Below are 26,340 nucleotides of genomic sequence, written 5' to 3'. Positions count from 1 at the left end.
CTAGGTTTTTTTCCCTCCTCCGGCCAGAAGACGCACATCATCTCCAATCACAGCCGGCTGCTGTGACGGGCCACTGCGGCCGTCTCACCAGAGAGACTGACTGCTAACACACACACGGCCTGATTTCATAATCCACACCACACTGCTGTCGAGGAAGCTTGGCTTGTACTGACTCACTGAAAGCGTATGATTGGCCGTCCGCAGAGAGCGCCCTGAGCTTGAAATAAACATTAGACTTTTGTTCTTCTTCTGGTGTTTCTGCTGTGTATCAGTGACACCCTTCTCCCCCGCGCTGTCATCGCCTTCCTGTCTGTCTGTCTGTCATCCAATCGAGTCGCTCTCCTCCTCTGAGAGGTCGTGTCCATCCAGCCATATGTCCATCAAGCTCTACTGTACCGCCACAGGCACTGTTACACACACACAGGCCTGCCCAGCTGTCCCAGCAGCAGAGAGCAAATTAATAACTTTGAGGCTACATCAATTAGTAATAAGCAGTTATTAATGGTAGAGACAATACACTTGATTTTTACAGAAGATGGCCACAGGTTTAACTGAACAATACCCCAGAATCAAATATTTATCTGACAGGTGCTGAGATTCATGTCTTTCAACTCCCCTCCCCCATCTCTCACACACACACACACACACACACACACACACACACACACACACACACACACACACACACACACACACACACACACACACACACACACACACACACACACACACACACACACACACACACACACACACACACACACACACACACACACACACACACACACACACACACACACACACACACACACACACACACACACACACACACACACACACACACACACACACACACACACACACACACACACACACACACACACACACACACCTTGTGCGGCTAACTGCAACACCATTGATGTTTTTATATGGTTAAAATGAAGCTAGTTAGCTCAACATTAAGACTGGAAATGGAGAGGAAAAGCTAGCCTATTTCCAAAGGTTAAAAAGGCACCAGCATTTCTTAAGCGCACTAATTAACATGTTTTATTTCGTTTGTTCAATCCATGCACAAATGATGGCATAAAAATGTAATTTTGTTTTTTGTTGGATGTTAAGTTGCTGTAGTATTTCTTCTTTGGGTAGTTATTCGGTTTTCAACTTTGCGATTTGAATATTGTTTTTTTTTATTTTTAAACTGTAGGATAAGGCCCGGATCAGACAGAGTGTGAATGGTCAGCTTGTTGCACTCATATCCAGAAATGTCTAAACCATCACAGAGTTGCAGGCTCTGGTGGCTGCTGGGATCAAACCAGTGACTTCATGGTTTTCAAGGGTCGCCTCCATCCTCATTAGCATGCCAAAAAAAGACAACACAGGGGGAGCGTGTAGATTTCTTTTCCCCCTACAGATGTGACTGCTGAGGAGGTAAAGAGTGATGCTGCTGAAGCACAGGATGAAGACTTTGCATTTTCTTTCATCCCTGAACGACTCCTCTGTGGACAGAAGAGAGAGAAGAGACAGATGCTGCTCATTTAAAATACTATAATTGACTCAGCAGAGCTGCTGTCAGAGCGCAGATCTGTCAGAGAGCTTCTGCCACGCCCCAAAGTGCTGAGAGCTACGATTCACTGCAGTAATTGCTGTTAGCGTGGAGGATGGATGGTGGAAAATGGTTCAGGACAACAACTTTACGTCTGGGGAGCAAATGACAGCTTCTTTAAACGCACCAAACACGCTACAAAGAAAACGGGGTGTGAGACCAAGTTGGATGTTAAAAATGAAATGGATTCTTCAAAGAGCAAGAGGCACAGATGAAATCTAGAGTTTCACACACACACTTCAAACGGACTTTTTCTCCCCAGACGTTTTCAGGCAATAAAACCGGGCAGAGTGGTTTGACAAGAGCCGGGGAGCTGTGCTCACTGGGGTAGTTAAGGTCAGGGCAAACGTCATTGATTGAACTAAGTGTTTCCCTGAAAACCGTGTGCCTCAAATCAATGCTGCCTCTAATGGTGCGGGGCACATCTCCCCGAAGACTGAGGCTATAGACGAATGTGACAAAGTCATCCTGGAGTCACGCTCCTGCTGCCGGCAGACTGTTTCTCCCTTTTCCCCTCGGATGGTGCAAGTTAATGAAAATGCCATTACTCAAGACAGGCCATCGATGAGGGAGCGGGGTGTTAGTGGGTGACTGATAGAAAAGAGTTTAACTAGGAAGGAACAGCTGTTTCATTGACAACAGCATTTCCAGAAAAAAGGATGCACAGATGTTCATCTCTATTGGCCCACTCTTGTCATCGCTGTTTTCTGGGTTGTTCAAATGGAACTCCCTCTCAGCCTTTGCAAAAAAAAAAGCAGTGACGCAGGATTATCACAGTAGGCTCAGAAATAAAGTTTTTAATAATGGGAACGATTTTCAGTCCAGTAATCTGTGAATTTTCCCTCCTCTAATTTTTGTTTTGTTTTATTTAACCAGGAAAAAGACTCACTGAGATTAAAAATCTATTTTTCAAGAGCACACAGTTTCAGCCACGCACACATATAACAATTCAATGGAAACAAGTAAGTACTAACATCTACTGAAGATATCAAAAACACAATTCAACTTTCAAAACATCTACAGCCAGATGTGAAGCTATCAAGTCTTTTAGCGTCACTTTAAATGTGTCCAGCTCCAGGTTTTAATAATCCGTATTAAAAAAATCCTAATGCGTCCTTGTTTTTAGTGTAAACTGCCGTGTTCATATTTTGTGTCTTCTTTTGGATTTTTTTTTTGCGTAAACAGAGTTGTCAACTCTTCTTAAATTATTCTTTGCATTATCATAAGCAGAATAAATAAAAATGAAATACTAGTAAAAGGAATTTGTGTCCATTTAACTTGGACAGCCCTTTTTATTTAACGTCACAAAATGTTTTGACGCACCATTAACATGCGCACATTCTATGATTATGACCCTCGGCCCGCCCCGTAGTTTGTGAAATCAGGAAGTGATGCAGCCGTAACATTGTGGATAACAAGCAGAAACAAACGTCCTTGAGCAGAAATTAATCTTTTGAATGTCAAGTTCTCTGGACCAAAGTTATGTGCATTTACTGTTCATGTGAAGTGGGATACCACCGGAGTATGTCCAGTCTCAAGTACCACCTGCTGGACAAACACACAGTTGATGCAGAGCGGCCTCCCCCCCTCCCCAAAGGCAGACCAAGCTGGATAGTTTCACTACATTGTGGTGGTTTTACTAAGTAATGTTACATTCAGGTCTGTATGCCCTTTCTGTACATTTATGGAGCATGCGGTACCTTTGAGGTTATTCTGGAGAATACTTTGGACAGTATTTGGTAATGTTTTTGATGATTGTTGCAATAATAATAATAATAATAAACATACATTTGGATAAAGAAAACATATTTGTACACTTCCATAGTATTAAAAACTTAAGGGACATTCAGAACAGATTAAAGACTAGCTGTAAAAGGCTGTGACAATCACGTGATTAAATATTTTTAATCAATCGACAGCCCGAGTAGATATACCTAATAAACTTTAGTGTTTCCGTCTGTATATCCATCTTGTCCAAAACCACTGATTATGCTCCAAACTACATGTTGTGTTTTGACTCTGTTTCCTTTCTTGTTCCCTTTTCCTGAGAGAATCCAAAATTACACCCTCTCTCTCTCTCTTCCTGCAGTTCCCTGCCCTCTACTAACAATGTCCACAAAAACCACACACACGCACACACACACACACACACACACACGCATGCGCATGCAGATGAAAGGCTCGGCCCTAATGACAAGGTACTCTGTCCACTTAATACTTCAAAGATTGAGCTTCGGGGAGGCCATGATACCTCCTGGCCTTCCCATAGGCACCACAATTAGCAGAGTGAACTGAACCAAGCCAAACCAGGACCAGCCTGAATCCACAGAAGCTCCTGCCTCCGAACAACAACAACACAGAGGCAGGAAAAACCCTTCCTGTGCACATGGAAATACAGAAACTGTCACACAAACTAACTTGAGTGTAATCAGACCCACATGTTTGTTTCTAAACACACATAAATGAAATGACACAGAAACAAACAGAGTACCAAACATGGGAAAAACACTCACAACAGGCACATAAATTTCAATCAAATGGTCCCAGGAGTCGTGAAGTTAGCCACTGTTAGCAGTACCAGTTGAAAACAACGCATTATGCTGCGGTTTGTGCTTCCACAAACGGATGAAGGATGGGCAATTATTGTGTGTATGATTATTTAAATGACACACAAAGAAGACAGAAGTGAGAATTAAGTGTATTCCTGCAGCTTTAACTGATGTCAGGCGCCGCCATGTTGGATAGTGAGGTTGGCGCTCTGTTTGTATCTGTTTGTCAGGGGTGAGATTTTACAGCTTGTTCCATACATTCTGTGAAAAAGTGTGACATGCGCCTGACGCTAGCGTGTTGTTAGGACACGGTCTTACTCCTCGCCCTGTCTTTAAAAACACTGAGTGCATTTACATGCATGGAAAAATGACGGAATAACTCGACCTCCAGTACAGTAGGTGGCGCTCCGGCAACATACAGCTGGTCGGAATATGGCTTTATTTTCCGGTTCGCTTTTATCAAAATCACAAGCGCGGAGAAAACGGCCGGCTTTTGGACAGAATTATGGCAGAAACGGGTCTTCATGGTAGTGATTTTAATTGCTAAGTCCTCCCTCGGGAAGGCCGCATACATGCACGAATAATCGTGGTACTGAAGAAGTTATCTAGGTCCGTTAACCAAGGTATGAGAACTCCGGGGTACGATGTTTACATGGTGTTTAAGAAACCAGGGTATGCCCTTAACCTGAATATAATCGGGGTTGTATGCATGTAAACCTATTGACTGTCAGACTAGCAGGTTCATGTGCACACTGTTCCCTTTGCTCTTTAAAGCTTGACAGGCCTCCCATGCCTAGTTACGGTTGCTAGCGTAGGATTGGACAGTGGCTGTTGTAGGAAGGAACCCCACCAGAACCAACACACACTGCATAAGCAGAATAACGATAGACACACACACTTTCTGCTACCCTCCAATTGACACAGCTCCCCAGTGCAACTGGACAACCATTAAACCCTTTAATCACGGCCATGCTTCACATTTTTAATGCCCACTCAGTCGCTCATGGCCACATATAATGACCCGTCATGATGCGTCCCCCTTGAAGACGATGACTCAAACTCAGAAAACCCATTGTTTTAAGAAAAGAGACACGTTTACAATCAGCATAAGACCTCATGATTCAAAGAGCGGTGGTGATTCATCGCAGTTTGGTAACCGTGGCTCCCTCGCTCTTAACCTCGTCCCTGTGTATTCCCCTGATGAAATGAAGTCAGTGGTATTATTGGGGGACATTTTCATCAGGTGAATGGCTGGTTTGACCTGAGTATATGGATGCTTTAGGGAGGCCTTGTCCCAAGGAACAGGAAATAGTGGTGAGGAACATAAAGGGATCAGTGTCTTTCTAAAAGGACAGCGGGGCAGGAAGGAGACCAGTAGGGTGACAGGAGGTCATGTTTTCAGTTTGGTTTGTAAGTTTGTCAGCAAGGTGATGGAAAAAGTGGCACAATTTCCATGAAACTTGGTAGAAGGGTGGGTGTAGGAAGGGCCAAGGAAGAACCCATTAAACTTTTGGAGCAGATCCGAAACACAGCAAGGTTACACAAATTATTTCTCACTTTTGTTAACGAGATGGAGCGCGGCCTTGGCTGAAGTCTATGCACTCACAGTGCACTTCTAGTTCGATGTAAAACGAGGTTTAAATTAAAAGGTCAAATAATTTAGTTTTTGTCATCATTACCTCTTCTCCCTTAAGGTCTTCAGTTTCTATATCTTATAGTTGCTAATATTTGAGAGCATTCATAGAAAAACTCTAGGAAATTGCTGTGCAGCAAACAAAACCTGAATATAAGGTCGGGGGATGTTCTCCAAACATTAGACCACTTCACCGCCTCTTCCCTCACAACATCCATCAAAAACACACTTCACCTCCCATCCCCGGGCCTCTCCTAACCCACCCACCCCCCCCCCCCCCCCCTACTCAAGGCCATAAAACACAGGTTACGTCATCAGGACAGATGTAGCTGCATGGCACCATTACCTACATCCGTTACAGCTGATGGGCGGCCCAATGAAAATAGGAAATGACTGCACCAGAGCACTAAATGTGTATTAATTCGCTGCTGAAAATAGTCCCCAAACAGATGCACTACTTCCTCCTGTTTGTTTAATGAAAAACAAACATGATCTTTGCATCGAGGACGGGAAGGGTATCAAGTCATTTTAAGTCCGAAGGTTGAGTGTGAAGTATCAGATTCAAAGGGACATGACTCAACTTGTGTCTGTCTTATATCCATAATTTACCGGTAATCAGGTGATGTTCATGTAGCTAAGTCATTTTCACTGTCTTGGTGCAGTAATTTGCTTCACCTGAGTTTAAATGCCGTAATTTGCTTCTGCACACAAAAAATCTCCAGTGAACCTGAATGTGCTGAAACAAAAACAAAAAAACAACTTTGGGTGTTTTGGCACAAATCCACACGTCTACCACCTCGAGCGTTGAGAAACTTGTCTCAGACACATTCCCCTATCTGTCTGCGGCGTACTAAAAAAGGGGTAAAACATAATAAAGGGATGACAAATTTCACACACAGCTGAGCCAATTTCATCCTGGAGCAGAGTTAATTATGACAATTAAACCTGAGAGGGCATTCTTTGACTTGATTATGGGTTATTATGGTGTTACAGTAGGTACCAGACAGTCAAGGGTGAACATTCATAATCACATCATCCTCAAGGGTGCTGCTGCTGCGTTCACAAAGATGTTTGCTAAATCAAACAATATAATGCCAGAAATGTTTTCTTCAAAGCACCAGGTTCTCTAATGACTGTGTGAGTTTTTATTAAACACAACCAGCACTTTTCATCCTCCCTGTCTGCTCGGATCATACTGACACGTGAACAATGCAAAAGAAGAGAAGCGTTACAAAGCACAAAGAGATGAGGTCTCTAAAAACAGGGCACACAGAGAAGCTGGAGAGCTATTTTTTTTACCAACAAATGGGATTATTTTTCCCAGGAAATCAGCAATCTGTGACAAAACCAAGAAAGCCTCTGCCGTAGTTGATCTAGTTTCTGGTTAAGTGATACCAAATGAGATTGTTCTGCCTAAAAATGAGACATCTGCTATAATAAAACCCGGCTGCACTAACCGTTCTCCTTCCCGTCTCTGATGCAGTTGCTGATGGACTCTGAGAGGCCGAGAGTTGCTGCCGTGGGCATCGTGCCCAGGATGGACTCCAGCGTCGGGGCTTTTCGCTTTGGGACATCCGCCTCCTCCTCCTCCTCCTCTCCCTGGTTCTCTGCCTCCGCTGGTCTCTGCTGCTCCAGTTTTATCAGAGCCTCCAGCGTGAGCTCGCCGAGGTCTTTGCCAAAGTGCTTGGCCACGGCCTGAAGCACGTCTTCCTCTCCTGGTTCCTCGCTGTCGGCCGTCACAGACGACGTGGAGAGGATGCCGTCGTCGTTGTTTTTAACATCTGGTGAAAGAGTTTGATATGGAATTAATGTGGTGTTTAATTCATCCAGTTAAAAAGGGATAAAGGGACACCAGAGGTCATGATCAGCTACAGATCAGCAAGTCTGGAACAGGACCCTAAAAAGACCCAGACCTGAAGACATGCAAGAGGCCCCCCACTCTGTCTGCGTAGGAACAAGACACCCAAATTCCAAGAGACTACTTTGAGTTGTTGTATCGTCATTTTCCTTCTCTCTTTGGTCATTTAACGTCGGTTTAGTTGTTTTGTTTGTGTCTGTGATTGTTCTGCATCTATATTTAGTCATTTTGCATCTTTTTGTGGTGGTTTTGCATCTACTTTTATACATTTTACATTTCTATGTCATTGTATTGTGTCTCTCCGTGGTCATTTTCCATATATTTATAATCATTCTGTGTCTTTGTCGTCGTTTTCTAGTCCCTTTGGTCGTTTTGTGTCTATTTTCAGTCATTGAGCATCTCTTCCTGGTTGTTTTGCATCGCTAGAGTCATTTTTTGTCTCTTTGTGGTCATTTTGTGTTTTTTAAATAAATAGATATAAAATAAAATAGATTTTTTTTTTTTTTGGTTCATTTACTTTGTTTGGTTTAATTATTCTCAAAAACAAAACATGCTCTTTTCTTTTATTCTCTTATTTATTTTCTTTTTCACATGTTGGAAATAAAAAACCAACAGGAACTGTATTCAATGAAGGAGCTTCCTTGTACATGCTACACTGCTTATTATTAAATAATTATAATACAGTTTGTGTCAACTTTACGATGTTGTATCTTGTATCTCATTAAACGGTTCATGACTCCTCAGTTTCCCCTGAAGGTTAATAAAGCAGCAGCTTACAGTATATGGTCAGGTTGTGTAATAAGCTGGGTATAATTATATATCAGAATTTCAGTTTCCCCAATTAAAAAGAAAAAAACACATTCAGAATCACTTTAATGAAAACTATGTTGATAAAAACACCAAAGTGCAGTGAAATAATCATCTTTTCCAAAATCTCAGAATAGAAATGTTGATAAATAAATCACCTCTACACAAAATAATTGGGTTCGTGATTTTGGCCGTCTTTTTGCCGTGCGGGTGTCTAATTAAGAAGTGTCCTTTAATCGGCCTCAATTAAAATGTCCTTACTCAGCCCACAAGTCAGACGAAGCAACCCGATAATCACGAGAGAAGAAGAAACGAAACGCCGCCGGATCTGAAGGCATCGCAGCAGCTGGAAGAGCAACAGTGACAGCCTGGAACCCCCCTGCTCCACTCTGTGTGTGTGTGTGTGTGTGTGTGTGTGTGTGTGTGTGTGTGTGTGTGTGTGTGTGTGTGTGTGTGTGTGTGTGTGTGTGTGTGTGTGTGTGTGTGTGTGTGTGTGTGTGCGCGTGTGTGTGCGTGTTTGCGTGTGTGCGTGCGTGTGCGTGTGTGTGTGTGAGTGTGTGTGTGTCTGTCAAAGAGAAACAGAGAAAGACAGAGAGCCAGAGATAAAGAGCCAAAGGTAGAAACAGATAAGGAGAAAGAGTGACAGAGAATGCACTCTGAAATGTGTTGTTTCTCATGGATGGCTAGTGTGTGTGTGTGTGTGTGTGTGTGTGTGTGTGTGTGTGTGTGTGTGTGTGTGTGTGTGTGTGTGTGTGTGTGTGTGTGTGTGTGTGTGTGTGTGTGTGTGTGCGTTCGTGTGTGTGTGTGTGTGTGTGTGCATGCGTGTGTGTGCGTGTGCGTGCATGTAACAAAGGCTTCTCATCCCGTCTGATTGGCCGATAGAGTAATAACTGAACACATCGTCACACATTAACATGGCGGTGTGTGTTTTTCCCTGGTGAGGTTTGAATTCTGGCCTCCTACTAAACTCAAACCAACAGCTGGCCGTATTATTGCTGCTATATTCATTTTTAGTGCTTTTACTGACACATCAAATCTCATGTTTTTAATAAGAATAGAAAATGTAACAGCAACACAAGCAGATAAACAAGGATGGGGTGTTTGTTACACAACAGAAAACTCAATTGTTTGTTAGTTAATAAGCTGAGAGACACTTATTTTTGTAAGAATGCTTCAAAAGGAAAAGCTAATGAAAAAAGGTTTTATCTTTTGTATGGTGCCATGTTAGGACATTTTTGACCCTTAATGCTCAGATTGCCACTCTTGTCTCAAGCTGAAGTTTGCTACTTAGCTTGGAACCTCAGCCTTGGAACGGTTACGACAGACCCGCCTCTGGATCTAATGCTGTGAAATGTGTAGAATCTTAAAATGTGAATGAGATACTGACAGAGATAGGGAGAGTCCTGCTACAGCTGCATTTCAAGTAGGGATGAAACGGAAGAAACACTGTCGATTTCGGCACTCCCTCTCTTCATTTACTCTCTAGCTCACTCAAACGTCTCTCGCATTGTACTGTATGATCAGTGTAAATGTTATGTACATTTTTTTTGTTGGATTGGGGGTTTATTTTAAGGAGCTGTATAGAGCGTATATACTGTGCTGTGGGGTAAATATAGTGCACTAGGTACTACACGTTGTTTCTATGAGAAAAGCCAAAGTGCAAGCAAAGGATTATGGGACCGTTTTAAATGTGTGGGCTCCGTACCTTCCTTGGTGTAGGCAGCGTAAACTCCTCTCAGTTTGGGTCGACAGCTCTCAAGTTCTGTGTCTATTTCATCCTGGTAGCCTTGAATTTCATCTGTTGGAAACATATCAGCAACATTAAGTTGGATGCAGTAACTTTTCTCATGTCCCTTAAAAAGAAATGATACTTCTCTCCTGTGCTCACCCTTTAAATTACATCTCCCATAATTACAATATAATATGTTAGTACTGTAACATGATGTATGGTTAATTACATGTGCTGAAACTAAATCACGTAAAAAAACAGAAAGCTGTTTCCTCTCTGTGTGCTGCAGCGTTTTAGTTTCTTTCCTCCTTTCCCACATCCAACACTGATTTGCATTTAGTCAAGGTCAGCCAACTGGCAGACACGACGAAGACCAAACTCTGTCTTTGTCAGCGTAATGAATGTGAAAGCTGAGAGGATTTGTTTTTGCAAAATAAGAAGAAAATGAAGTGGCCTGAGAGTCAACACGGGTATCACATTCATACCTTCAACGTCATCCATCTTTTTCTTCAGTTCAATCTCCAGCTAGAGCGAGGGGGACAAAGGAGAGAAACTGAATGAAAGAATAAGAGCTCGGGTGAAACGATTACCAAGTAAACCGGAATAAAAGAGCCACATCGCATGAGACCTGTGGGTGGCTGACGGCAGAGGCCGTCATCATGCGACGGCTTTTTCTTCCTTTAAGCACACAAACACTGAGCATGAGTCTGAGGCGGTGCTGCTGGTGTGACACAGGGCTGAAGTACAGAGCGACAAACCCTTTCTGTGCTGGAAAAGTAATAAAGACACAGATTAAACACTGGTGCTTTCGCTTCTTATTGAAAAGAGCGGGCCTCCACTTCAGCACTCAAGGACTGAGCCACGACAGACTGATACTGCTGTGTGACATAACTTCAGACGACACCAAATACATGAAAGAAGGTCCGTTCTACGGCATTTATTAGACAGCGGGAAAAACAGTGTTGTATCTGTAGACTGTCTCCTTAACCAAATCCCACACATTGAGACAATTCTGTTTGATCTGCTTTTGATAACTGATGTAATACTTGTTCTCTTCCATTCACTGAAACTGTTCCCCTCACTGGGGAGGCCCGCCTCACACTTTGAAAACCTCTGTTCTGGGTAAACTTGCAGTGTATCTGTAGTACTTCATTACATTTACAGTGCCGTGGCCAATGATTTGACTTAAGTGCACACTTTAAATGTACTATTTTGGTCTGCAAGTATAACCAAGAAAACACCAAAAGTATAACTTCACTATATTTAAGCACGTTAAATATAACTTCTGACACATTAAAGGCTACAACTGGAAATGTTTTTAAATTGATCACAGCTTTAGTGTATTTTATAAAGAGAAAGATGATAATAGGTATAAAAAAGTGTGGTTTCAAAAAAATATATACTTTTTTTGTTAATTTGCTTCTTTATTTTGTTCCGTTTTGTGGTGTTTCTGTTCTGTTCTAATATGTTTTTTAAGTTGTGGTGTTTCAAAGTAATATTTCCGTGTCCAGTTCTTTTATTTCTACATCATCGATGTGCTGTGTTCCCTGTTTGAACAGATCGGAGTCTTTCCTATCCGTGTATCGATGAAAAGCTGCCTCACTGGAGAAAGAAATGATCAAAAAAAGGTTCAGCTGTTTGGACCCGGAAATGGTATTTTCAAAGGGTGTTACATCAAACTCAAAAGATCGGACAACATTCATTTTGTTCTTTTCCTTTGTGACAAGAGAAAATGTCAGCAATGACGGAGCAGAAAAGTCTTCAGAAAAGGAAAGGGAAAGTTAGAATAATGTGAAAATAAAACTAGCTTAAAACATATCTTGGGGCTTTTCATGAGCGGACACAAACTTACTACTTGGTATGTTACCCACCTCTTTTCTTTGGCTTTTAACACCTTGTAGGTTGTTGATTTTATGTGCACAAGATATTTTATCTGTTTTATCGTGTATTTGATCTTTAGTATTTTGTGTTTCTATTATGTTTTACGGTTTTTATTTTACTATGTATTTATTTAAAATTGTGCTTTATAAATAAAATGGATTGGATTGGATTACGTTCGTGAGTGATCTGGGTCTACTGATCAAAAAACTCACAGCATGTCTGTTCGGTTATGCAGATATGACTGACATGGGAGCCAAAAGGAAAAGGGAGCGTTCCACTTTGTGTCTAGTGAACCTGCTTTGAAGTGTCACACCCTGCAGCTTACAAACCAACAGGTCCAGTTTCAAACTAAATGCACACCTAGATTTACCTGAGCAGTCTGTGTGAAGACCTAAAATCCAGGACAACATAGATAATCTCCAGGATATTTGGTCTCTTGTATCCATTTCCACGTGTTTCTGTGACTGGAAAACCAGTCCAGGTTTTGCAGGACGAGAGGGACCTCAAATCTGGCACATGCTAACCTTCTTAATGAGCGCTGAGTGGAGGAAGGGAGGGATTTGTTTGAGTGTTGAGGTCAAATATCAACACCTTGAGAATCACTGACTCCACCTTTAAAGGAGTAGTTTTTTTGTTGTTTGCACTTATTTACTTTCTTGCAGAGAGTCTGGTCTTGTGTCTGTACGGAAAATATGAAGCTAAGAGACAGTTAGCTTAGCTAAAAGACTGAAGGGAACAGCTAGCCTGGAAAGTAAATGCCATGATCTATCTGGTTAAATCTGTGCAAAATGTGTAAAAATGACAAACTGCCATTTCAACCACGATTGTGATCCGGGGCTCACCTCTCTGATGATTCTGTTAAGTGTGTGTAGGTAGAGAACAGTGATGCTTGACAGTTTTACTTTAGAGGTTAACATCTACATTAGTAGTGATTGGAGAACGCCTGCAGGCTGCATGTAATCATCAAGAAAATATAAGATGAAATTTTAATTTCCTCGGAGGGGGTAATCTCATAAGCAATTATCAAAATTGATACAAACTGTGAATGGGTTTTTCTGTTATGATGAACCATTAACTTGACACGTGCCAGCTTGTTTTTGCCGATAGTGCGTGTTAAACTGCATACCTGATGGACTTTTTTCTTTATCAGTCCGGCTTTGAAGCAGGGCGGGTCGCACTCTTGGTCCAGATCCACCTTCATGAACTCTTCGATGGTCAGCTGACTGGTGGGGGTGTCCTCAAACTCTGTCAGTCTAATGAATTCAAGTAAAAACAAACCAACAAATTAAGATGAAACACCAAAACTGGGTCACTGCAGATGATAATTGAGGACACCAGCAGTTTAAAATAAAATAATCTCCTGCTCGCTTATGCACCATTAAAAAAAAAAAAACGAAAGACAACTCATGTGTAAGAAAGCCTCCATCCTCAATTTGCTGTTAGACTTTTCATACATTAACCAACGGGTTCACTTTTGATTGAGAAACGTCCTAGTCAAAAACATCAAAAACTTGTACCACTCACCTTTTTCTAAGCGTCGTTTCACACACTTTCACAACGCTGACGATTTCTTTGAGGGTGCGGCGAAAGTCATGCATGCGAGCGGCAACGAGAAGAGCTGAAAACCGAAAGAAACAAAAATACAACGTGGTGAGATTTAACAGGTAAAATGTCTCTAAACCTTATTTATAACTCAATGTCTTTCACACATGAACTGCAGCCCTGAAATTATCTAAACATGAATCGAAGGAGTCGTATGCGAGAACGCAAATGTCCAAAACCAGTTGGACCGGACATTAAATGAACTGCCCGATGTGTGAAAAGAGCAGGTCGTTCTCCAGCGCGCAAGTGGGCGTGTTGATGACGTTTCTATCATGCGGCTGGCCCGTAACAGGAAGAGAACAAACATCTTACGGTGGAGAAGAAGGGTCGTTTTCACGAAGATGGCAACAAAAATGTCAAACTGGGGAGACGACAAGATTCAGGAACTTATGTCGGACGCTGAAAGCATCAGATCACAAGGAACGGCAAGAGACTCAGCTGTTTATGACTAAATTATGCACCGGATGCATGATTTCCAGGGGGTGTTATCAACGGTGTAGAGAGCAAAATGCTTCTGGACGCAGTTGGATAGAGCTGCAATCAACCGCAGCAACGAAATGGGAGAGGGGCCGGTGGTCCCCTCAGAACAAATGAAACATATGTTTGGCAGATTAGCCATGATTCCAGGCTATTAATATACAGTCAGGTAGGATAACCACCTTCAGCCAAAAGGCCCAGACATGTAAGAGGCCCCCCACTCTGTCGTCACAGGGACAAGATACCCACATTCAAAAAGTAGATTTTAAGTTGTTTTTTAGCCATTCAGTGATTGTTTTGCATCTTTTTTTAGTCGTTTTGTCGTCTTTTTGTAGTGTTTCTCTCTTTCCACTTCCTTGTGGTCATTCTGTGGTTGTTTTTATAGATCTTTGCAACGCTGTGTTTCTTTCTGCATACATTTTTGCTCCTGGTTGATGTTTTTGATCCATTTGTGTCAATAATTTAGCATCTCTTCATGCTCATTTTGCATCTCCGTAGTCATTTTGGGTCACTTGATCATAAACTGTTGAGTTCCCCTGGTATGCAACACAGCTGGACGCATTAGCGTGTCTGTATAAATACAGTCTCACTGTAGGTAATTGTATAACTGTAATTACATAAAAATAAAACACAAAGGCAAACACAGGGCTAAATGGCTCTTAGAAGCACCTTCGGACAATGTTCTCCTGACTCTCCTGATATTCAGAGTTCGTATTGGAAATCTTTTTGTTTGTAGGCGTCGCTTCTTGTCCGCCTTGAAGACCGCAGGACAGAGCCGGCAGGATAGGACAGGAGCACCCTGGCCTTCAATCCGCCCTCACAAGAACACAGCTTTCTAAAGAAGTAACAACAACACTAATATTATGCAATGAGTTGCAGAGCGAGCCTTGAAGGGGAACAGTTATATAACCGTCATTAGAGTTGCCTCGCTCAAGAGCCTGTTAAAAGATAGATGCGTGCTTCTACTTCTACATGCACACTTCTAACAGCCTTTAGGACTCAAGTAATGGCTTTTAGCTCCGCTGACAACTCTCAGAACATTTTACTGCTGTTAACTTGAAACCAGGTAACTTCAAAAAAAGAAAAGCTTAACTTTGTTATTTGTTACTTTTCTTCATGACCTCGTGTACTACTAACTTTTTTTCTTTTCTTTTTTTTTGCAGATGCATGTTTCTGGTTCATCATCAGTGGTATTTGCATCATATTTGGGGAGGAAAGTTTTCCTCTTTCCATCTCACTGTATCCTTCTCAATGATTTATGATAAGAAATTAATTATTCAGGCAATGCAGCGGAGGACCAGAGAAAGACGAAAATTTAAACCACGAGCGTAAAGATGCAGCCTGTGATTCGATTTCAGGACGTCTCAGCTGGTGACGCATCAAGGCCGAGTGTATTCAGGGTGATGCCAGCGAGGAGAGAGCAAGCTTTGAGCTCAGCTGTTTCTCATAAACACACACACAGAGCAATGACGGGCAGGGTGGAAAATCAACACCAGACCAAGTGAAGTGAGTTTAGGCAAGTGCTGGCAGGTTTGCCTCACCCAAATACATTTTTCAACCTAGATAGCAGCAAACACAGAGATGTAGGTGAATGTCAGCAGCCCCTGGACGACACTCCCTGTTCGTGGTGTGACAAAGCACACTTGCCCTTGGGTTCACGTGCCCGTGTTACATTATTGATCTGTGTGAGCAAATTCTCATTTCATTGGCCTCCTACAAGAGAAGGTCAGAAGTTGGGTTCAGCTAAAGAGAACAGTTTTTTTTTTACTTAATACAAAGTGAAGCACTTGGAAAAATTCATCATTTAAAAAAGGCAATTAGAGTAAAAACGAGGCTTATGCAATCCTTTCAAAAAGTGAAAATGAAAAGAAGCTCTTGAACCATCAGAAGTGGGGCTGCATCATTAGTGTAGTTAAATGTGTCGCCAGAATAAAAAAGACGAGAAACTACTTTTTTAAGACTCCTTAAGCTCCATTTTGGGACATAAAAAAATACATTCAGAACACATCATTTGTATGCTCCGGAACGTGCACCTGCATCACAGGTGCGACCAATGGTTACCTGCTCCACAGAGTCCTGACGGCCTTCGTCCCGTGTGCATCCAGTCCCTCTTCATCCTCTGCACCAGTCTCATCGCCGTCATGGACACGTCATGGTTCTTCTCCCCAAACTCCAGCAGCTGGGCGAAGCGGGGAATGTACAGGCACGGGTCTGGTGGAGACAGGAAAAGAGTTTGTTTAAGGTCAGTCGATCACAAAGGAAGAGTTACAGAGTGTGTGTGATCTTGTAAATGCTGTTATTCCTCCAAAATCTGGAGCATTTGGTCCTTCGGGTAAACGCTGAAAAGTAGGTGATGTTTTTAGACCTTTTTGTTTGTCTGTTATTTAACAGTGAAACTCAAAAACTTTCTTGTATAAATCAATTGAACCTGGGTGGAAAGAAATGGCCAGAGGAGAAGTGAATGTTACTTGGAATAAATCAGGATGCAGAAGAAATATTTCTTCAAACGCTGAGAAATATGGCAGTTTGGGCATTTTCAGTATTGACTCGTAAACTACTTTAGTACATTTCAAAAAAAATAAATCCACTGTATTTTTGTAGATTGACTTTATTGTCCAACAAAATGTGTCTTTGGCTTCTCCCAAGTGCAGCAAATGTGCATACAAGACACATACCATAGCATTAAAAACATACAAATGTACATTTGGACACAGATGTAGATGCAGATGAAAGAAAAACAAACATTTACTGTTACCAAAATGCCAAATTTAGGGGACTGTGCAACCTTGTCAGAGATATTCCTTTTCTATAATTACAGCTGTTCAACGTGTCATATTGAGGACATTTTATAAGTATATATAAGTAGTGAATGACACAGTTAAGGTCCAGATACCTTAACCAATGAGCAATGAACTTTTTGGGGAAGAGATGAGATGGAGCTCTTGGTTTAAAGAAAAAAGGTGTGGTGATTTGTTGTGCCATCTTTGGACTCAGAAAATAGAGAAATGCTTGACATAGCTTCATGAAGCTTCACTACTGTTTCACCCTTTTACATTCATCCGCCTAACTCTGCCTCTGATTTACAAGAAACTGTAAAAAAGGCGCTTCATATCAAAAATGTTGCCAGACCCTGATCTAGAGCTTGTTTTAAACAGAACTCCATTATGAAATGTGAAGCAACTGGAGCACACCACAGAGTTTCAGGGTTAAGTCCTTTTTTTTCTCGTGTGTGAGGATAAATCATTGCAAAGACAGCGTCCAAGCCCATCCTGCTCAAGTTTCAGGGACTGGTATCTGTTTGACCAAACAAAAAAATCTCACATCCAAAACTCGGCCCAATAAAGAGCCTGTGTGTTTGTCGTCTGAACAGCAAACGAACCAAAGCTGCAACCTCAGTTTTTCCCACTGGTTCACAACCAAAGAAAATGGAGTTTGTCTGCTTTGAATTCACGCAGATTGAAAGTTACTGGCACCTGTGAGCTTCCTGGTAAAAAACAGTCTCCTACTGCTGGCTGCTAATTAGCTCCACTGGAAACTGGAGGATTAGCATTTAGCTCAAGTGCACCTCGAAGCAGCCAGTTTCTCATTCACTGTCTCTGTCCAGATTTTCGCAGCTGGCGAAAGGATTTGAACGGGCAGCCGTCCAATCACAGGCCTTTTTGCTTCTCAAATATCTACTGAGATACTTGCTTAGTGTACCAGATCATAAAATTTATGGAAAATACTGCAGCTGAAGAGGAGGAAACTATCAGAACCACCTGCTTTTGCCATGAAAACCAACTGGCAGGTGGCCAGTTTGACTTTTTTTAATGATTCTAAAAATGTTCTTACCATGCAAAGAAATCAAATTTAAATACAAAAATTAGGGAGGAATCGCCTTTCCACTGTAGCTGGGAAACAAAAAGTAGAGTTTTGGTGCCCTGGCTATGACAGCAGAGTCAAATATCTTTGCAGTCAGTGGCTGCATTTAAAGAGCAGTCCAGTGGAAAGCTGGTAGAGCCAGCTGGTAATAAGATCCAGGCTGATCCCGTCTCCCCCCTCCGCACCATGTAATGATATGTCTGCAGAGTTTGCCATCAATGCTCCAAGTTTCACCGGAGAGTCCGTAAACGCTCGGCCAGGCAAGATCCCCATATAAAAAGGGGGAAAAAAGAAAAAGCGGCTGTTTAAGGAGAATAAAATCCACCTCCAATCCTCTTTCACTGTCGAATATAATCAATCTGCGATGCCCAAACAGCCCAGGAGTCATTCTGTGATGGAGTGCTGTAGTTTACTTTTTTTCCCCGTGTACCCACTTTCCTCTCACCCTTCCTCGCCTACTTCCACTTCTGTTCCCCACATTCCCCCCGAAATTACTTCGACCACCCCCAGAGAAGGGCCGCGATCTCGCTACTTTCAATCAGATGTCGGAGCAAGGGATGCTTGTATAGCATTAATGTGTTATCACTCCGCTACGGGGAAGTTGCGCCCCTTCTCTAAAAAAAGAAAAGCTCCAAAATGAACTCGGAGCTGCAATATATTCTGGTCTATTTTTTATATATGTGGAAATCTTTTTCAGAGTTTCCTTTTTTCTCTAAACAGACTCGAGCAGTGAGGGAGAGAAAATGCCTCACTCATCCCAACCTGACTGAACACTGATGATGTTTTAGATCATCGAATAATATCAAGCTCCACCGACGCCGTATTAATATTCACAATATGACTCGGTCGCCCCAGCATCACCCCCCTGCCCTTGACAAGAAGCCAATGGGATTTTTCCATTGGATTTTGGATCGTTGTCGAAAATAAGCTCTGTGGTGCGTCCGCAGGCTGTTCTCATGCATTTTTCAGACATGTAACAACGAAAAGTACCATGCAGCAATTTGTGCATTTTTTCAACATATGAATTTCATGTGTATTCCACGTATTAAAGGCAGCAGACTTGGTATAAGACGACAAATCGCTTGCAGGTTAAAACGTTGCCAACAACCTAACCGCTCCACTTCCAGTCCGTCGCCTTCTCGTGGTCAACTTCCATTCACCATTTTAATACAAATCAAACCTAATTTCAGTGCAGAACTTTTTGTACAATATCCCTGTTCATGAGAGTACGTCGGTCTGTGATGATACCTACAGGTTTTGTTCACAAGATAATCTTCACGAATTCAATTCAATTTTATTTACAGTAGGACAGGACACTTTACAGAGTAGGTAAAGACCACACTCTATGACTTATTTATGATTTACATAGACCCAACGATTCCCCCGTAGAGTACGGTGGCAACGAAAACCTTCCCTTTAACAGGCAGGAACGTCAGACAGACCCAGCTCTGTGGAAGACAAATGAACACCACTTTTTACGATTTTTTAAGCGTGATTGCAGTAAGTAAAAAGCTAACGTTGGCAGCAACTGGCTTCCAAACGGTTTTGCTCCTGTGATAATGTTTGTAATCTACTCTGGTCACTTGTTAGCGACCGCCTGACCTATTGGAAATCAACTCTGTGAAATGCTTTAATTAAGAAACAAAGCTTCCTCCTCTCTTTTTGCAGGTCTTTGTAATGTCACCCCCTTGTATTCTGCAGTATTGTCATTAAAATGATGAGTTCTATAAGGGCAGTGTTTTAAGGAATGAATAAAAGCATTAACAAGGAATTAGCTGAGTGTCACAGTCTCTCCATCTTATCACATATGATTACACTTTTCCTCTGTATAGAGGAGAGCACAAAGTGGGGTCAGAGTGTAAGTTTACTCATTAACTTGTACTAGTATTTCTATTTTATGCTCCTTAGGAAATATCGTACTTTTTACTCCACAACATTTATTTGATACTTTGCTGAGTAATATAACAAATAATTAACATTTGGATTATGATTTATTATAATTGTACATAATGAGTGTTTTTACTCTCTTACTTTAAGTGTGTCGGGATGCTAATATTTCTGTGCCTTTACTCAAGTGTGATTCTGAATTCAGTACTGTAACTTGTAAAAGTATATTTTTTCAATGTATCATTGCTACCTTGCAACAATAATCTCATTATTATATCAAAGTACACAAATGTTCCTGTTTTGATGATTCCTATTTTTAATGCATTTATAAGTGAGATGACACCATACAAAATAAATATGTAAAATTGAAAAAGCCCTACATCTGTATGAATATCTGTGTACCTTATTATCTCACTGACCACAGATTTTTAGTTTATTTTAGTATTACATTTTATTCTAATTTATTTATTATTATTAAGCTTTGTCTAGTATATCTTTTTTATTCTTTATTTTCTTCATCTGTTATTGATGACACTTTCTCTGTTTGTATTGTATATAACTTGTGTTATCTTGAATATGATGTATGCCTTTTTGATTGTACAATAAAAAATAAATAGAAATATTGCAACCTTTGCTATAATAAAGTGCACCACGTTTCTGGGTTATTTCCCCTCAATGCTGTGCTGTTACTGGAGGCTCATATTTAAAGTGACCTTCTTTTTTAATTTTATTTTTATCTTTCCACCGGGGTCTAATCAGCCACAACGAGAGGCGGAGCGGTTTGAGCCCGGTGACGCACTCTGACTGCGGAGCTGCTGGGGGGAGGGAGGTGCTTCGGCTCTCCAGACGTCACCGCCATGCGCGAAGCTGATTGGTCCTCAGCGAGCCCTGGGCGTCCGAGGAGATCACGACGAAGGAGGAAAAAAATGGAGCAGACCATAAAAACTCCCGACATATGACGGTTCAGCTCGGATGTGTACGGTCGCAGCGGGACAACCGTAACTGTCGACAGTCGGTCCGGAGAAAAGAAGGGACTTATATCGCTGAGGATTAACGTAGAGGGGGGGGAGTGGAGAAAAATAAATATTCAAAAAAAGGACTTGAACACCAGCTCCCGGATTACCCACTCACTGGAGAGAAAAAAAAGGGAAAACAAGCGACGGTTCGTGGACGTTTTCTCGGTCCGGAGAGGATGAGGTGACCGCTGGGGGAACGGGAGGAAAAGAAGTGCTCGCGAGCGAAGTTGGAACGTTGGACGCGGAGGAGGAAAACGGACTATTTTACATGTTGTCGCGTAAACTTCGCTTAAAAGCGGCGTCGTAGGAGCCGAATTTCACTCGGAGAAAAAGGTTGCATTTTACGCCGAGTTTGTCCATAGAGTGCCAAAGCTACTGATTCAACACACACGGATATTGAGAGGGGATCAGTTACAGCTTGTGCCGATGCCAACGGCAGACTGCAGGTTGCTCCATCATGGCCGGATCATGAGGTGTTTGACTTATCTGCTCCTACTTCCCGAAACACTGAAAAAGTCCAAGAAGGTCAGCAGGCTGCCGCTGTGTTATGAGATCCTGACTCTGTCCCTGACGAGCAGCAAGAAGAAGAAGCAGCAGAAGGAAGAGGAGGAGGAGAAGATGGCTGCGGAGTTGTACCCCGCCAACAACACCAACCTGCTGTCCAACGGCACTACGGTAGCGGACGCGGAGAAGTCCAAGGAGGTGCGTGTGAGCCAGGCCAGCAGTAGCGGCGGCAGCAGCGGGGCGACAACCCCGACCACCCAGCAGAACATCAACAACAACAACATAGACCCACCGAGCTGGCAGTGCAGCCACCCCACACTGAGAGAGAGGTACATGCATCCACACAGGGCTCCTAACACCCTTTCCAAAGTCAAATCCAAGCACTTTAAAAGCATTTTGCAGCACCTTTACAGCTGTGGCAAACCACATATTTGTATACAGTGCATACATTTTATTCAGTATTCTGATTGTTTTACATGTTCAGCACATTAAACCGGATGTAATTGTGCTATAAACAAACTGTTTTTGATTATCCGTTAATCGTCCACAGTATTTTTTTCATGCAAGTGTCAGAAAATACTGTTTCCAGTCTCTAAAATATGGAGATCTTCCTTTCTCTGTTTTTATATCTTATACGCCAGCCAGTATAAGCTACATATCAAGCACTGTCTTCAATAGCAAAGCACTTTAAAGATGTCCAGCACCCCTACGAACCCTGTCCAAATGATGCCTCAATCTGCAGGGAAAACTGGAGTAAATATTCCTAAATATAGGTTTAAAAAAAGTCCCTGTGAGGATGTCAGGAGATATAAATGACCATAAAGTACATCAAGATCACGAAGTAACGGCAGGCCATTCTACCACTGTGTTAATATGAGGGTAATAAAAAAGGAGATAAAGTGCTGTAAGGTCGATTCACTGGTCACACTCTATAGTGGTGGCTTTTATTCTGAAACTATTCCTGCAGCTATCTACTAAGTTACATAACGTTTTTAATGTTTAAAATGTGCATAAGAGCATTCATTTCAGGTTGCATGCTCTACTGTACAGAGATGTGATAATAAGTGGATTAATATGAATGCAATTAGGATGATTAGTTAATCATTTAAGGACATTTTGAAGCAAAACTAGCCAAAATGCATTGGTTCCAGCCTCTTAAATGGGCATATTCTGTTTAGTCTTTTTTGGGTAGTAAATTTAGTATCTTGGAGTTGATAATGAAAAGTAATCATTAGCTGCAGCCCGTCTGCTGTTGCTCTATCCTCCCAAAACCTATGAAAATAACCAGTGTCTCTGGGCAAAAAGAGTGTGGGAGGACTTAATGTTATACAATACTTGATTGAGGCTTTTATTCATTGAAACCTGTTTTGCTTTTAGGAATGCCTTGATGTTTAACAATGAGCTGATGGCCGATGTCCACTTCATTGTTGGCCCCTTGGGGGGGTCACAGAAGGTTCCAGCACATAAGGTAAAAAAGACATTTTACATGTTGGAAAAACAGTTTTTTGAATCATGTGATAAAAGAAACACTAAAGACAGATCTGAATGTTTGTTAAATGTATTTGAGATGAAGTTGTGTCCATCTCTGCAGCAGTGCTACTGAAAAAAGAGCTACTCCTGCTACTTTATTGAACTTGAGAGTGATTCTGGTTGCATGTGTGTGTCTGACGCATCTGTCTCCTCCCTCCCTCCCTCCCAGTATGTGCTGGCCGTGGGAAGCTCCGTCTTCTGTGCCATGTTTTACGGCGATCTGGCGGAGGAGGAGTCTGAGATCCATATCCCAGATGTGGAACCTGCTGCTTTTCTAATTCTGCTGAAGTAAGCCACTCACCATCCCTCACACGGCCAACCAGAAGGAGAGATGACAAGCGCAGTCAGTGTCACTTCAAAGCATATTATTACTCATCCAAAGCTAAGCATAGGCGAATGCCAAAATGCTGGGAGCGCCTGAGAGCAAGGGCAGCAGCACAGTGCTCTGTAATTGCTGCTTTTCTCAGTGCCTCTTTGTCCAACTAGAAACATTTTTCCCCTTTTTTTCTCTCATCCACTGCCTGGCAATTTTCTTGGAGGGGGGATATATGCAGACTAGGGCTATAAATATCTTGCCATTGTTGCTTATTCAGTAGCATTTGGCTAAGCCAGCACCACACACTGTAGGAAATGAGCACTTCCCAGAGTTTTTCAATGGACTCAAAGTCAGTTAACGTGGTCCTAACACTCCAGCAATGTCAGTAAGTTAAATTCTGCACATGTACAGTGATTTAAAAGGTAATTTTCCATTTCCCAGGTACATGTACAGCGATGAGATCGACCTAGAGGCAGACACGGTGCTGGCCACCCTGTATGCTGCCAAGAAGTACATCGTTCCGGCACTGGCCAAGGCCTGCGTCACCTTCCTGGAAACGAGCCTGGAGGCCAAGAATGCCTGTGTGCTGCTCTCCCAGAGCCGTCTGTTCGAGGAGCCCGAGTTGACGCAGCGCTGCTGGGAGGTGATCGACGCTCAGGCCGAGCTTGCACTGTGCTCTGAGGGCTTCTGTGAGATCGACCTGCAGACACTGGAGATCATCCTGCAGAGGGAGACGCTCAACACCAAAGAGGTGGTGGTGTTTGACGCGGTTATGAGCTGGGCCACAGCAGAGTGCAAGAGACAGGGTTTTGGCCCCACAACCCGCAACAAAAGAGAAGTCCTAGGCAAGGCGCTGTTCTTAGTGCGCATCCCCTCCATGAGCCTGGAGGAGTTTGCTGATGGGGCGGCGCAATGTGATATTCTGACACTGGAGGAGACGCACAATTTGTTCCTGTGGTACACTGCGGCTAAGAAGCCCGATCTGGACTTCCCTCTGACTGCAAGGCAGGGTTTGGCGCCTCAGAAGTGCCATCGCTTCCAGTCTTCAGCTTACCGGAGCAATCAGTGGCGCTACCGCGGCCGGTGCGACAGTATTCAGTTTGCGGTGGACAAGAGGATCTTTATCGCAGGTCTGGGACTGTACGGGTCGAGCGGTGGCAAAGCAGAGTACAGCGTCAAAATCGAACTGAAAAGACAAGGGGTGACCCTGGCGCAGAACGTGACAAAGTTTGTGTCGGACGGGTCGAGCAGTACGTTTCCGGTGTGGTTCGAGCATCCTGTTCAGGTGGAGCAGGACGCGTTCTACACGGTGAGCGCCGTGCTGGACGGGAACGAGCTGAGCTATTTCGGCCAGGAAGGCATGACGGAGGTTCAGTGTGGGAAGGTGACATTTCAATTCCAGTGCTCCTCCGACAGCACCAACGGGACCGGAGTACAGGGAGGACAGATCCCAGAGCTTGTGTTCTATGCATGAGCTGCTCTGGACTGCTGATGGAAAATTAGTTTTTCCTCCCAGCCTTCAAAGTAATGTAGCATTAAAGACACTCGACAAATGTCACACTAAATGGCCTGGTTAGTTCTTTGAGAGACGATTCTAAAAGTCAAGGAGCAGTTTTATCTTATTTAATTTAATGTTATTTTTTTATTTAAAAACTGGGTTAACATTATTTGCTCTGATGCCTGTGTTTAAAGGCTGTGGCTGCCGTGGAAACAACATTAATACAGTGATTTGTGGTTATCAAGCTGAGCGCCACAACTGGAACAAGTAAGGACTGCTTCAAAATAGTTTAATTGCAAGTCTATATACAATGTTGTTACTATAGTCTGAGCAGCAATGTTACACAAAGAGCAAACTTTATGTAGTGTTATGATTCTAAATGCAAAAAAAGGTAGAAATTGTCAAAAACAGAGTTGTTTTGCACTTCAGAGGGCCGCCTCAGAAACGTGTCTTTTTTGTAAAATACAATTGAACTGTTAACAGCTGGATGCTGTTAAATGACCAGATGTGTTCTGTACAAGAATGATTATACACCTGATGATAAAACATAAAGGTTATAATGTGATTGAAGCTACTGATGTCCCATCATTATGGGTGAGGGGAGTGAGGGGATACAAGGGACTGCAGCGCCCTCTGGTTACTGCACTGTGAACTTCACCTGGGTGTTTATGAGAACACAAGGTTCTTGTAGCTGTGGGTGGACTACTCACTGGGCCCCTGGGCAACAGCATCTTTTTAGAGTAATTGTTATAATCAAAACTTTTTTAAAAAGTCATTTGGCGTTCTTGTCCAGATCCTTTTCATGAAGGTTTTGTTCATTTTCACTAATAAGCTTCGCCTGTATCCTACAGCAAACCTACATTAAAACTAGTAAAGGAACTTAAATATGTCTGTCAGCAGACTAGCTCTCATTGCACCGAATAGAGCCGGCTTTACATGATTCTATTATTATGTTTACAGAATATGACAGTATTAAGTAGGGCTGGGTATAATTCAAGTATTTAAAAAAAACTGTTTTATACTAAAATTGTCTTTCTGGGATATCTGTGGAGAGACTGTATGAATCAGCTGCAGCAGGGTGACTTTCATATGATTCAAACAGTCTCTTTTCATCTCTATGACTCTTTCGAGTTCTCCAACCATTTGGAAGTGCAAATGTTAAATCCCTGGAGTACTTTTAAAGTCATTGATCAAGAAAATATGCCAAATGCTTCTTTAAGAGTCATGTCATTGTTAATTCAATACTTTGGGGTTGGTGACATTGTAGGAATAATTCTTCACTATTTTCTGGTGAGATATAGAATAAATGATTACTCTGTAATTGGTCAAATTATTCATAGATGAATCGATAATCAGTAGTTGCAACCATATTTATAAAAGCCAAATGGTGCTTGACGAGAGCTGACTCAACTCAAAAGAGTGTAACACAACAAAGTCTTTCAAAGTGAAGATAAGTGAAGTGTGTACCTATAGCGGGGGCGTTGATGCACAGTTCTCTGGACAGTACGAGGAAGGTTCTTCCCAGTACGTAGACGTTCACCTGTAGAGGAGAGCAATGATTTTAAGAGTGTGATGAACGGGGAAGAGTA

The 26,340-nt window shown here is 42.3% G+C and overlaps 2 protein-coding genes across 3 annotated transcripts in view; one reads left to right on the top strand and one right to left on the bottom strand.

Moving 5' to 3' along the window:
* LOC310954611 (transcription factor IIIB 90 kDa subunit-like) overlaps positions 1–26,340 on the bottom strand; it is a 115,851-nt gene that overhangs the window by 66,731 nt on the left and 22,780 nt on the right. Inside the window, exons 6-12 of the mRNA XM_083924184.1 lie at positions 26,219–26,291; positions 16,201–16,350; positions 13,585–13,678; positions 13,187–13,313; positions 10,665–10,704; positions 10,156–10,248; positions 7,243–7,566 (exon numbers count right to left, since the gene is read on the bottom strand). Of these exons, the coding sequence (XP_083780310.1) occupies positions 7,243–7,566; positions 10,156–10,248; positions 10,665–10,704; positions 13,187–13,313; positions 13,585–13,678; positions 16,201–16,350; positions 26,219–26,291 (901 nt within the window). The remainder of the gene's footprint in view (positions 1–7,242; positions 7,567–10,155; positions 10,249–10,664; positions 10,705–13,186; positions 13,314–13,584; positions 13,679–16,200; positions 16,351–26,218; positions 26,292–26,340) is intronic.
* LOC310954612 (BTB/POZ domain-containing protein 6-B-like) lies at positions 15,075–25,632 on the top strand. Of its 2 annotated transcripts, XM_083924186.1 has the most exons (7): positions 15,075–15,205; positions 15,303–15,645; positions 16,212–16,381; positions 20,647–21,736; positions 22,785–22,875; positions 23,107–23,225; positions 23,695–25,632. In XM_083924186.1, the coding sequence occupies exons 4-7, from the start codon at positions 21,330–21,332 to the stop codon at positions 24,725–24,727; spliced, it is 1,650 nt and encodes a 549-aa protein (XP_083780312.1). In that variant the 5' UTR covers positions 15,075–15,205; positions 15,303–15,645; positions 16,212–16,381; positions 20,647–21,329; the 3' UTR covers positions 24,728–25,632. The 2 variants fall into 2 exon arrangements, with proteins under 2 accessions (XP_083780312.1, XP_083780311.1); XM_083924185.1 differs by having other exon boundaries at positions 15,303–16,381.

This window comes from Echiichthys vipera, assembly GCF_963691815.1.
Source record: "Echiichthys vipera genome assembly, chromosome: 12".
Lineage (NCBI taxonomy): Eukaryota > Metazoa > Chordata > Actinopteri > Perciformes > Trachinidae > Echiichthys > Echiichthys vipera.
Note: the sequence above shows the minus strand (reverse complement) of the source record. Positions and strands in the feature narration are given on the sequence as shown.